A 12908-nucleotide genomic window follows, 5' to 3' on the forward strand; every position below is an offset into this window, starting at 1 on the left:
AAATGCCAGCCAAATTGCACAGTTTAGGACTTTTTTTTATCAGAAAATAAGGTAAATGGTGCAGGGTGCGATGTACGTTCTATAAATATGATGAGTTCCCTTTATCGTTCAACTGATGTATTTTTTCCTATCAAAAGTGTGCCACAAAAATTGTTTGTTATTCAATTAAACGGTCAAACATCAAATTAATTATGTGAAACCTATACAAATACACGCAAGACCAAGCTGCAAGTGGAATAGAATCGAATTTCACTTAATTAATAAACAAATTATTTATATCTATACATCGATGCCTTAAATTGCACAGAAATAATAAAAAGTGACAAAAATCGGCAAATGTAGAAACAAAAAATAAGTCATCTTTGTTCAAACTTATACAGTACAATATTCTTATGTGCATGCTTGATTTCAAAACTCCCATTATTTATTCACGCCACATAAATTCATGTTAATCGTGTATTACTCTCCATGCAAGGTTGTCCATCTTACCTCGACGGACCCACAAATCGTGACGGTGCTCCAGCTATGCAGAAATGACAAATTCTTATCGTTCTTGCGTATTGTATATTGAATAGTGTGCACACGATTTTTTTTTTTTGTTTTTCTTCAAACCTTATTCTCAAATCAAGGTGCATTACAAGAAAAGTAGAATTTATGCATTGATAGGAATCGAAGTCAACTTACCTTCTTTCGTTCTGGATGAACTTGGTCAATTAACGCAGCTCCGGATGCTAATGTTTTATCAATCATCGGCTGATGACCGGCGATTTCCGCCTCAAGTTTCTTATGCTTCTTGTGAAGAGATTGAGCCTGGTACAAATTTTGCCCAAGTGTAGTTGAAGACGCTTGCGGTAGATGATCGTTGATCCACTGCAACTCGGCGTCCAGTTCAAATCCAAATTTGTGGAAGCGTAGACTCTCTTCTAGAGCTTCGCGCCGTTTTTGGGCTGGTTCTTTCAAGCTGTGGAATCTATACAAAAATTGTTCGTTTCAATAAGCACAGACATCATTGCCATTGCGTGTGTATAACTAAAGAATTTATTCAATCTATTCCTTTCTAAAGCTTGTTTTTTTAAGTGCAAGTTCAGAAAATGGGTGGCACTTACTTCTTCTGAGTAGCCTGACTGTCCTTCAAAATATTAGCAGCATCGAAGTGCCCTTCATGGGCCATCTCTTCACCCATTGCAACCAAATCTCCAACCTTCTGTTCCCACTGGCTCATATCGTTTTCTAGAGTCTGGTGTTTTTTCAGGAGTTCTTTGCAACTCCGTAAATCGGTACCAACTAGCTTACTTTGCAAGGAGGTTTGAATTTCTTCGAGTTTTAATCTAGCGTCCTCCATCGTACGATTATACCCATGTTGTGCAGCAGCCTGACGCAGTCTGCGGCCTTTGTCAAGCGAAAGAGCGACCAGGCACTCCCACTGATCGTTCAATTCTTTCAACGTTTTAGCAACATCATTGGACCTATAATTTTCTTCGGAAATTAATGCTTTTCCAGCTTTGTTAACTGCACGAAGTTGTCCTTCGTTGGCTCTAAGCTCGCGCTCAAATGCTTCGTGCTTCTGCAGTTTTCTCTCTAAATTATTTAAGTCTCGATAACTTTCATCAGATGCAGTCTTCATTTTGTCCCCAAGCCAACCTCGAAGATCGTCTACTTCTGCCGAAAACTGTTGGAAATGTTCCGAAGCTTTAAGAGCTGCACGACGTTGTTGGGCTGCGTCTTTTACTGCTGCACGACGGGCCAATACTTGATTTCGCCTATCTTCGATGCTGCGATGAAAAATGATATTTTTGTTAATGCGTATTAGACAGAAAGTACACAATGACACATATTTTCAAGTTAAAGAGAATTATCTCTTCTGAAGTATGTTTCGCGATGACGAATAAATACATTTTGAATTTTACGATCATGCCTGAAGATGAAGTTTTGCATAAATCCATCAAAATGTAATATGAAAATCAAATCCGGAATAATACTGAGGACTTATCTGAGTGACTTCACTTAAAAAATTGTTGAACAAATATTATGCATCATTTAATATACTCACTAATCTTTGTCATAGTGATTCTGGCCGATTAACTTGTCTGCAGTATCACTGAAAGCTTTCAGCCTGTCATCTTGTGCTTGAAGCGTATTTTCAAATTTCTCATGTCGTTTAAGCAGAGCTTCAACGTCGTCAAGAGTCTCTCCCAAATCTGTGAATTCCAGGAACGCTTCATGGGAACTGGTTGTTGCTTCGATTTGATCAGATTCGCGATTGAATTGTTGCAACTCCAAACACTGTCGAAGCCATTCTTCTTTCGTATTCCAGTGAGACAGTACCGCTTGATGCAAGCCGTTCAACCTGTCCAGTCTTTCTCGGACGTCAACGAGCCCCGGGTTGCGCTGGAGAAGCTGGTTGCCAAGCTCCTCAACTTCTCTGAATCTTTGAGCGGTGCACAATTAATATTATGGGTTTCAATACATATGTCAATTATTTTTACTTTATTGGGGCAGATACACCAATCATCTAAAAGCGATCCAGGGAAAAATGTTGAATATTCTCCCATTTTCATATCTTGTAGGATGTAATAACAATAAGGTAAAAATCCTACCTTGGTTTAGAAGTCTAGTTGTTAAAGTTAATGCAATGTTCTACTCAATTTCAACGTATCCCCAAATATATCCCGACCATGGATCTCAAAACCAAACAAAGGCATAACAGCATATTCTACACGAAATTGTATATAATAGTCAATTATCACGAATTCATAGATTTCACCCCATTCCTTTGCTCTTGCGTAAAACCAAAATGTTTTTGGACTGTTTTAGTCTAGAACTGCATGTGGAATGTGGCTGTTTTGTCTTTTTTTTTACATTTGAGATCCATGGACTTAGAATTTGGAGATATCTAAGTCTACATCAAAATTGAGTATAGCAAGATATCGTATAACGAAGTGAAAGTGTAATTGAAGTTAATCTAATTGAATTTAGTTAAAATAATATTTCATTGGCACAGAAAAACATTGAAAAAATACAGATTTCAGTCATAATAGTACAATTATTGAAGACCTTGAGGAGGTCTCATTTCACTTCTATAAAGAAAAATTAGCGTCACTTTGACCTATTTTAATGATCTGGAGCTGATATTGTTCGTAAATGAATTGTCTGATGTATGTTTGGTAGATAATCCTTATGAAGTAAAACACTGATTCATTTTTCCAACTATAAAGAGCTTGATTTTCACGTTTGAATTTTTATCGTCTCCTTATCGCGGAAAAAGAATATGACCCACGGTGATTTTGACGAAGAAACATGTGATCTTTCCGAGTAAAAGCCATTTTAAGCTGATTTATCAGGAATCGCGAGGGAACACTTTGGGAAAAAAATTTTTTTTTCTAAATGTTCCCACTTTTTATCTCTAATTTCTTATTTCTACCTGATTCTCAGGTTCTTACACGAAAAATTCATTGTTTTGAAAGGTGCTGAAAATGGGACAATAGAGGATTCCATTATCATCTTAAATTTGGGATATAAGTGGGAAACATTGAAAAAAAAAACTATCATTTGTGAAAAAAGTGTTTGTGTTACAGTCCCTAAGGATCCAGCCAAAAACGGATTTCGTTGTTGAAATATCACACTTCTTTACATTAAAAATATCTTGGATTATATTTTTTTCCGTGATAGTGTACAACGAAAATTCCATTATGCAAATAAAACTGTTTAAAGTTGTAAAGTTCATTAATGTGTTTCTCGTAAATTGTAAGAGCTAGAGAATTGAAACTACAGCATCTCAGTATGCATTACAAGAAGTCAGTGGAGCAGAAAAATTGAAATTTGGACTTTGGGTCATTAGCAAATATTTGAGGGACCTATCCATTGGCAATGAAGCAGAGAACTTTAATATTTCTAATATACATACTCGTCCTCCCGTGCTTTAATGTCTTCTCCCAATTCCATGTGCTGTTTCCTAAGCTGTTCGGCTGTCGCCACGTCTCTTACCGGTTCCTCAGCCTTCATAGCGTCTTGAACATCGGCAACCCAGTTTATGAGGTTCTTCGAACTGTTCATGAATATTTGCTGGCCTACTGCGTCTTCCAGACGTGATCTACGCTCTTTGGCTTTGGTCTGAACTTTGTGCCACAAATCTCGAATTTCGTTTTGGCGAGTGTTCACGTTACTCAATTCATGGGGATAAGAATTTTTAACACTGTTAGCCAGCAAGTTCACACGACGAACCTTTATAAGCAATAAAATAAATCTGTCAGTATGGTTTTTTATTTTTGTAATATATCAATTTCATAAAGATTCTCTTACAAAATTAGCCACCTAATGGACTGAATTTTCGAAATTTGTTTCATAAGTTTCAAGAAGTTAGTCAAAAAATTAGTACTCTCATAGCTAGTTCTCCACAAAAGTTTATTTGTTCTGAATACTTAGTTACCTTTTCTTCAACAGGCGCCAACTCTCTTTCAAGATGCTGATGTCTTCTTTGTAAAGCTTGAACTGTTTTCAAATCAGGTCCTAGTTCAGCAGTATCGAGCTGCGTCATTTTTTCAAGCATCCAGTCATGAGCCTCGTCGCAAGTTCTGTTAAACAATTCAACACTGGAAGCTCCTTCGAGGCTCTTTTCTTTCTGGGCTTTGAGCCAGTTCAGATGTTCCCAGAGCTGATGAATGTGTTTCTGCCTCGCTTTCACTTTGTCCAATTGACTGTGTCCCTGATTGACGAAATCTTGAACGGCTGCATCTATCGCTTCGACACGTTTACCAGAGGCCGACAAGTCCGTCAAAAACTTTTCGTATTTCCTCTTGGCAGTCTCTACATTATCGCCAGAATCGTCGGCTCGCAACATCTTCTCTTTGTCCTTTATCCATTTTTCGAAGTCGTCACACTCCCGATAAAACCCATACAGTCTAATCGCATCCTCTAACAATGCGTGACGTTTCGCTGCGAGCTCCTGCAGTTCATTGTAGGTGTAGTTTATTTTCTTCTGACGTTTTTCGACGCTGTCACTGTCATCAACTGCCTTCCGTTTTATTGGTTTAACGGCAGACTTTACAGACTTGACCCTTCTGACCGGAACTACCTGCTTCACCATTCTTGTCTTCTTAACTCGCTGGGTCGTCTTTACTTTCTCGGGTCTCTTCACCTTCACCTGAATCACTTTTGGCTCTATCTCGCGTACGTAGTTTGCTGGCACAAAACCGTCTGTACCGTCAGCTTTTCTCACACTCCACCAATCCGGATTAGTCTTGTTCAGGAGGAACATTATTTCACCTTTGGCCATGTGCATTCCTTGCCCGTTGAAGGGATAGAGACTTCGAACCTGAGGCACCAATCGATCTTCTAATATGGTTCTTGGCTCCAATCGCTCCACAATTTCATCAACCCATTCGTCTTGCGGTACTAGCCGCACTTCTTTGCCCCATTCCTCTTGTTCCAATTCAGCAACGGGCTCAGGATCGGCAGATAATTCAAGAGTGGAAATTCCTGCTTTGATCAGCTTGTCAGCTTGAGTATTTAATGACTGTACGTCCCCTTTGTAGGCGTTCAATTCACCCTGCAGATCCTTGTGTCTCTGTAAAAGTGCTTGAGCGCTTGGCTCGTCGACGCCGTAATCTTGGGAAGCGACTAATGCCATCTTCTCGTTCAGCCAGGAGTCAGCCTCGTTTGCGTCTGTATAGAATTGGTAAGCTTCGGCTGCACCGTCGAGTTGTTTTTTCCTCAACGCAGCCAATTCTTCGAGAACTTTCCAATGCTCCTGCAAAGAATCGATACGGTTTTGTATCTCTAGCGACAAAGGATGATTTTCAGTTATCAGCTTCCGTCCTGCACTACACAGTTGTTCGGATTTTGGTCTGCGGGCCTTCATTTCGTCCTGAAGTACTTTGTGTTTCTGTTGCAGCGATATCACTGCGCGTAAATCTTTCGCCGATATTCCCGCTTTGCAGATTCGCTGCTTTTCAACGAGCCAGGACTCTTCATCTTCGTGATCTTGAAGGAAGTGATAAAAGTTTCTTGCATCTTCAAGTCTGGCCTTACGCTCTTTACTATTTTCGACTAGCTCGTCGTAGGCTTGATTTAAGTGGTCCAGTTTCTGCTGGAGCAGCGGTGCCTCTTTGCTGGTTGGTTCGACCAGATGCTGAGTCGCTTGGCGACCAAGTCTCCTTTGAGTTTCTCCCAACGCTGTAACCTGCAATTCTTGAAGACTGTGCTTCTGCAGTAGGTCTTCGACGCCAAGCAAATGTGGGCCGACATCGGTGCTCTGGAAATTCAACTGGAGTTCTTGAATCGTTGCCAAAGTAGCGTCGATTTCTCTCATCATTCCCATCAACGAGCATAGTGCTGCCAAATTGATTTTGTGATGATCTAAGAGAGCGAGAAGCTCCTTCCACCTCTGCAGTACCTCTTGTTCTCTGGCCTTAACTCTTTCTAGCCCGTGGTAATTCTCTCTGACTAATTCATCGGACATGTTTGTTAGATCGTGGAATCGCTCTTCTCTAGCCAGGATATCCGCGCTAATTGCTTCATGCTTCTTCACCGTGGCATCGACTTGAGCAAGATTGCTCCCATATCGAGGGTCTGACAATACTTGAATCATTTCTTTCAAGTATCCTTCTCTCAGCACGCTTTTTCTCTCAAATTTGTAGTTCAGCTGCTCCAATCTTTCTTGTCGAAGTAATTCCGTCCTCAGAGCCACTTCTCGTCGATGTTCAGCTCGCTCTAGTTCTACCCAATTTCGTTCTATGTCATGAACGAGCTGACCTTCTTGAGGTGTGAATGCCGGCTGATTCAAGGACTTCAATTGGGTATTTATGTGGAAGTACAGAGCCTCAATTTCTGATCTCTCTTTATATTTTGGTGGTTTCTCTACAGTTCTGTACTGCTTGAAGGAAAGCAGTTCCCGCTGAATTCCCTCCAACGAATTCGGGAAGTTACGATCCTCCAAAACAGTGATCGTTGATTTTATCCACTCCAGCAAATCGGTCGTCAACTTTTCATAATGCACTTTCATTTTGTCTGTGTCCATCATTTGGCCCACGATCTGAACAAGAGAAGATTGAGTAAAGCAATTTTGTGGAATTCTTAATTGAATGGGATGAAATCATTATGCATTGTGAGTTATTATTGATGTTCATTGAAATAGTAATCAATGTTTTACAAAATTGCTTTCTTAGCAAATTATTATTATATTTGGAAAAAATAACAAAACGAATAGTTCGATATGTGGCTAATTAAAAAAAAAGTTTTCGAAACAATACCCAAAAATAATTATTAATCTAGCAAGCTTCTACAAATAACCGAAAGGTGTATTTTTATACCACAACTCACTGCAGTTTGAGTAAATATTGTTGGATATGTATATTGGATTACTAAAGGTAATAAATGTTTAAGTATGTTTACATACTTTACTACCTACAATTACAGTGAGGAATCCACTACGAAGAATTATTTTTCTGAATGAGTCGGATATATTTGTTTAAAATTCTTTTTACAAATATAATTCAATACTTGTAAAATATTTTTACTCTTGGCAAATCTGTAGAAATATTGCTAAAAGAAATTGCAGAAACAATTGGTAAAGAAAAGACTACTTACTACTTCTAAAGTGCAATCTTTGTTGCGCATATTATAAATTTATGAGAATCAACTTACATTAGCAATTCTCTTTCCACTCTTTATCTCATTCTTCATCCTGGCAAAGGTGTGATAATAAGAAGCGACGTAAGTGATGATAGACTTTTCGTCAGGCCTTGCGGTATCAACATCTTCAGCATCCAGCAGCCGTGGGATTCCCAACTCCGCATTGGCAATATCGAAGGCTGAATTGAGATTGTCAATGTGCTTGTTTTGCTGTAACTCGGACCAGTCGACCAAGTCTGGTCTGTGAGCATGGATGAGCGCGTTGAAACCAAGACCGCTCCTCCAGGATCCTTGAGAATATCAAAAGGTAAAATGACAAAACGTAATCAATAACAAGCCTTCGGTAACAAAACAAAAAAATGGCAAAGGAATGTTGCATTCAATATTTCATGTAAAAATAATATTTGTTTACCAGTGAAATCCTGGATGTTAACTCCTGGGTATCCATTTGTCTTCCTTTGACACCACAACAGTAGTGCATCTTTGGCTGACTTCTTTTCGCTGCTTTCATTTTCTTCGTCAACGTCAATTTCGATTTCTTGAATTTGAAATCGCAGAATTATCGTCCAGATTAGACCAAGAATTAGCCTTGGATTTCCATCTACTATATCCTCTGCTCCGATACTCTCCAAACGCACCTGTTCAAGTACAAAACAAATTGTTAAAGTCTTCCACATAGGTTTTTGTGATTGTTTAATAATCAATGTTTATTAATTTCTTCAGATTTTGTGCACCTATCATGGAAATTGTCTCTTTGCACCTAAAGCAAATATTAGTCGAACGATATTGGACTGGAATGAGATCATACCTAACTAAATGTTACGCAATTTTCTACATTGAGGATAATGATATGTCAAAGTGAATCGTCCGTAAACCCGTTCTTAAAAGATTAGATTAGATAATCATAAAGTCAGGCATAAACTTTTTCAACGGTAAGAATTTACAAGATTATAGTTCGAAATAGTTTCAATAAAGATAAATACATAAACAGAGAATCGCTCGCCGTACAAAAATATCCTAAAAAGTAAATGGAGGAATTATGAAATTGTAAAGGAACCGAGAAAGCAATTATTGGTTATTACGGAGAAGGATTAACAAACTGGAATCATCAAAATGTGTTGTTCATGACGCAGTTGTATACCTGACCACCTAGATTACCTAATTACTACTCTGTGAAGCATCAATCAATTACGCTGATCAGGCGGGCTTATTGATCGGACTAACATTTCGACATCGTTACTTGCAAGTATGTACAAATTTATGGAATAGATGATAAGATTAAAATTGTTCTAATTGTTATAAATATATTTTCTCCGCTCGCTAAAGAATACAATATAATAGTTGATGTAACTATTATTGCATGTATATTATTGTATTGTAATCTGAATGCAAAATAGTTAGACCAAGGTCTGGTGGACAAGTTAGACACATATGTGTACGAGACGTCCTATCTAAATAACCAAACTTCCATGGCCGACGCCACCGGCGTCGGCAAGAAATGTAAAAGCCCATCATTCATTAATAAATTAATTATTCGTTGTGATATGAACTTCTTTGGGATTTTATGTAGGCCAGATGAGCGAGCAGCCTCTTAAATATGCCACAAATATATTAATAAAATGAATATTCGTGATAAAATTTATATCAATTCTTACGGGAAAGGAAAATCTTTGTCTGTTTCGGTGAAATATTGAATTTGCAACATTTGACAACTTGGGAAACGAAAAGAAGCACACATTGTAAAATTTGTATTCAGATAATATCGTTGTAAAACTTGGATTGCATTCACGTGTGTGTCGAAGTTTCGCACACTTTTAATGTTTCTGGGTTACTAAAAACATCACCGGAAATTGCAATTTTTCAATTCACTATTTTTTTTTTCAAATCGTTGGGCGATGAGGGAGGAAATCATTGGTAGTTAAAATCCAAAATTTCGACCAGATACTGCAGTAGCTTCGGCCACCATCTTGAATTTATGGTTTACATCGGAAAATATCGATCGTAGATAAAAATTGTTATAACCAAAATCGTAGAGAATTAAATTTCCTACAATTTTAATTGTGGCTAGTTTTAGTGAGAAGTTGAAAATAGGCGTGTTACTTGACAAAAATCAATTTTAAGAAGGCGGAAGAAGCTACTGCAGAATCTGGTCGGAATTCTAGATTTTCACTACCAATGTCCCCCCCCCCCCCCTTCGCCTCCCGCCCGCTATTTGATTAAAATCAGAAAATAGAGGCATTGAAAAATTGCAATTTCAAACGTATAGATATATAATATATTCCGACTGGACCATAGGTTTAATTATTTAGTTGGATAGATAGTAGCCTGGAAAAAGAAGAAAACTATTTTCAGCATTCAACGGTTTTGCACAAACGTTTGAAATTCACGTGATTATATTTTGGAAACGAAATACATGTTCTATTTTTGAATTAAAAGTAGCGAATGGAACAAGGCATTTGGCTTTCGTGTTTGATGTTTGGTTATGCATTCACTGTATGAGTTCAAAGATAAGTAAACGAGAGGCTTTCATGCCAGTATACAGGTATGTGGGTGGGTGCTTGTGTATAGTGCACATCTAAAATTTTCACACAAAGAGAAAGCACGGCACCTGAATCGGCCTTTTTACCCATGGATTATAGTCTCCAGCAACCTGTATTCTATTCTTTCTCTTCCCATCTCTCTCCCTCTTTCTCTGACTCTCTCGTAAATGTGAGAGAATGGTTTTGTTTAAAAGGACGACTACGTTTGTCTGTGTCACGCATGTATAGCCGCATTTCAGCGTTGGAATGCTGTTGGATTACTATCATGTTGATTCCGATCAAGGCCGTTAACTAAGTGAAAATAATCCCTGTGCTGACATTCTTTTTATTGATTCTCTTTTCGAAGTTGTAATCAAACTATGAGTAAATAAAAATAGAAATCTTCAACATTTTTTTGAATTTGGAAAATTAAGTTATGATTTGTAATTTCTGTACTGAAATTTCTGACAGGAAAAAACTCATTTATTTGGAATGCTTCAAAACACATTTTCAAAATATTCAAAATATTATCATCAGTGAATGGACATAAGAAGTTACTGACATAATTTTTATTGAACTCACGAGTCCGCAATATCATTTAAATAATTCATTTAACCAATTGAGGTGTTTTTTAAAATTTTCTCCTTTAGAATTCGTTAAGTTATTCGGAACGTATGTACAATTTGTACATCGACGTTTATTTAAATAAATGATAATACTTTGTCAATATTGAATTTATTTCCACCACGAACGTAACTATTTATTTATCTTTCTCATTCCATGCGCACGAGAATACAGAGTTGTGAAAAAAGGATTGCTGTTCTCTAGGAAGAAGCCTCTGAATTGTAATTTTCCAAATTCAAACGTCATGTGCGTTGCTATTACTATTTATTTGTATGACAGAAAATGTCTTGGATGTTTTTTTGTGTTATTTTTTGTTTGTTTTTAATTGAAAAGTGTTATTTTATTTTCACATGCATTTATTTGTGTACGATAAGCGTAGAAAAAAATTCAAAAATACAACTATTTATACAATAAATAATGATACACATTTAATTATAAATATGTGAAAAACTTACGTTATAATGAAATAATTAAATACTTTAGAAGGCGGCGCCCAGATGAGGCGTGACAGTTTTATATTTTCGGACTTGAGTCTTAGCCGTATACCTACATACATGAGAGTGCATTTAGTCACGTAGAAATCAGACTTCGCAGCATTGAGCGATGAATAATGAATGAGTCCTCTGAGCTGCATAGCAAAGTGAATGCTGTACTTGTACTGTTATGTCTCGCTACGCACACGAGGTGTAGACAGATACAGTTAAATACCCGGACCGCAAGCAGAGAGACGTACAAATTAAAGGACAGCGTGAAGGAGAAGAAGAAAAAAATTCAGAAGGGAGACTAAACTCAACGATCGATGCATTCAGGTTTTACGTTAACTTTTCAAACGTTTCACGACGATGCAAATTTTGTTTTATGTATACAGTTTATGTGGAATTTAAAAATTAAAATACAAAATGAAAATAATTACAAGCACTATACTGATTATTCAATTAGGTACTATTTATTTATTAAGTCTTAATTTATGGATTAACATAGATATATAAATAAAACTACCGATCAAGACGTAAAATTGTTGTCAAATTTCAACACCGTTTTTCATTAGAGGATCAAATTATAGGATCGGTACTGTCGAATCTCAAGTAATCACTACAGAAATTTGAATTAAGTTACTATTGCAGTATTTGTACAAAAGTAAGAAAAAAATATGGTTGGTTTCAGGACTAAAAATATTATCTCGGTTTTGCTTTTCTCATTTGCTTTGGAGCATGAATATGGTTTCTAATTCTGCCAAAAGCATTTTATTCTATTTGATTCTTTTGTATTTACAAATATCTCTTACAATCTTGTGTAAGAGGAATAATTTTTTCCTTTTGTTTATTTTCAATGTGTACCATTTTGGAAAAAACAGTAATCTACTGCCTGCGATAATATTTGTCAATATTTTTAAGAGGTATAAAAATATAGTAAATCATTTATTAACACTGATAAATATATTTCTGTATATTTTGTGGTTTTGGTTTGCCGAAAAGATACGTTTTATATTTTTTATTTCTCCGCAGAAATTATGGTTATAATTTTGCAACAGCTTGGCAAAAGTGTCAATTTGACAGACTGGAAAAAAATTTTGTGTGTCCGATTCGCAAACCGCTGTGTGATATTTTAAAAATAAAATGCACGTTACCCCCCGGCGCGTTTCAACTATTTACACACATTAGCTGCTTTAGCAACGATATATGAGCACATTATAGATATGCAAGATTGGTTCAAGTTGACAATTTGCATTTAGATCGACATATATTTCATCAAGATCCAAATTTGAATATACGAAGTTTTCTTTTTACCATGAATATTTATTGTCGCAACTTATTTATGGCCATAGTTGTAAATCGATATGCACAATGGTTGTGAATATATATGGTATATATTCCAATTTTTAGATAAATACGAAATTAAACCATATAATTATAGTGTACAGAAAATAAATTTTTTTACGATTAGATGAGATATAAATTGCAATTGTTTTATCTACTTCAATTCTTTCAACTTAGGGTGCGTGCCAAAATAAGCTCCCAGTGCTGCCAACCATCTTTTATCTCTTTTGCGTTGCTGAATTCGTGACTAGCTCTGTCTCTATCCTAGGGACTTTTCATCGTTGCCAGTCAGTTATATTCGGAACGTATCATTAATGAC

General features: G+C 36.8%; 1 protein-coding gene across 8 annotated transcripts in view; it reads right to left on the bottom strand.

The window, feature by feature from the left end:
- Nucleotides 1–12908, bottom strand: part of LOC124414877 (spectrin beta chain, non-erythrocytic 1) — an 81231-nt gene that overhangs the window by 19443 nt on the left and 48880 nt on the right. For all 8 annotated transcript variants that reach the window (XM_046895996.1, XM_046895992.1, XM_046895995.1 and 5 more), the window contains exons 4-10: nt 8042–8267; nt 7642–7919; nt 4427–7030; nt 3905–4221; nt 2051–2428; nt 1107–1772; nt 685–970 (exon numbers count right to left, since the gene is read on the bottom strand). In XM_046895996.1, the coding sequence (XP_046751952.1) occupies nt 685–970; nt 1107–1772; nt 2051–2428; nt 3905–4221; nt 4427–7030; nt 7642–7919; nt 8042–8267 (4755 nt within the window). The remainder of the gene's footprint in view (nt 1–684; nt 971–1106; nt 1773–2050; nt 2429–3904; nt 4222–4426; nt 7031–7641; nt 7920–8041; nt 8268–12908) is intronic.

Source organism: Diprion similis, chromosome 14 (genome assembly GCF_021155765.1).
Source record: "Diprion similis isolate iyDipSimi1 chromosome 14, iyDipSimi1.1, whole genome shotgun sequence".
Classification (NCBI taxonomy): Eukaryota; Metazoa; Arthropoda; class Insecta; order Hymenoptera; family Diprionidae; genus Diprion; species Diprion similis.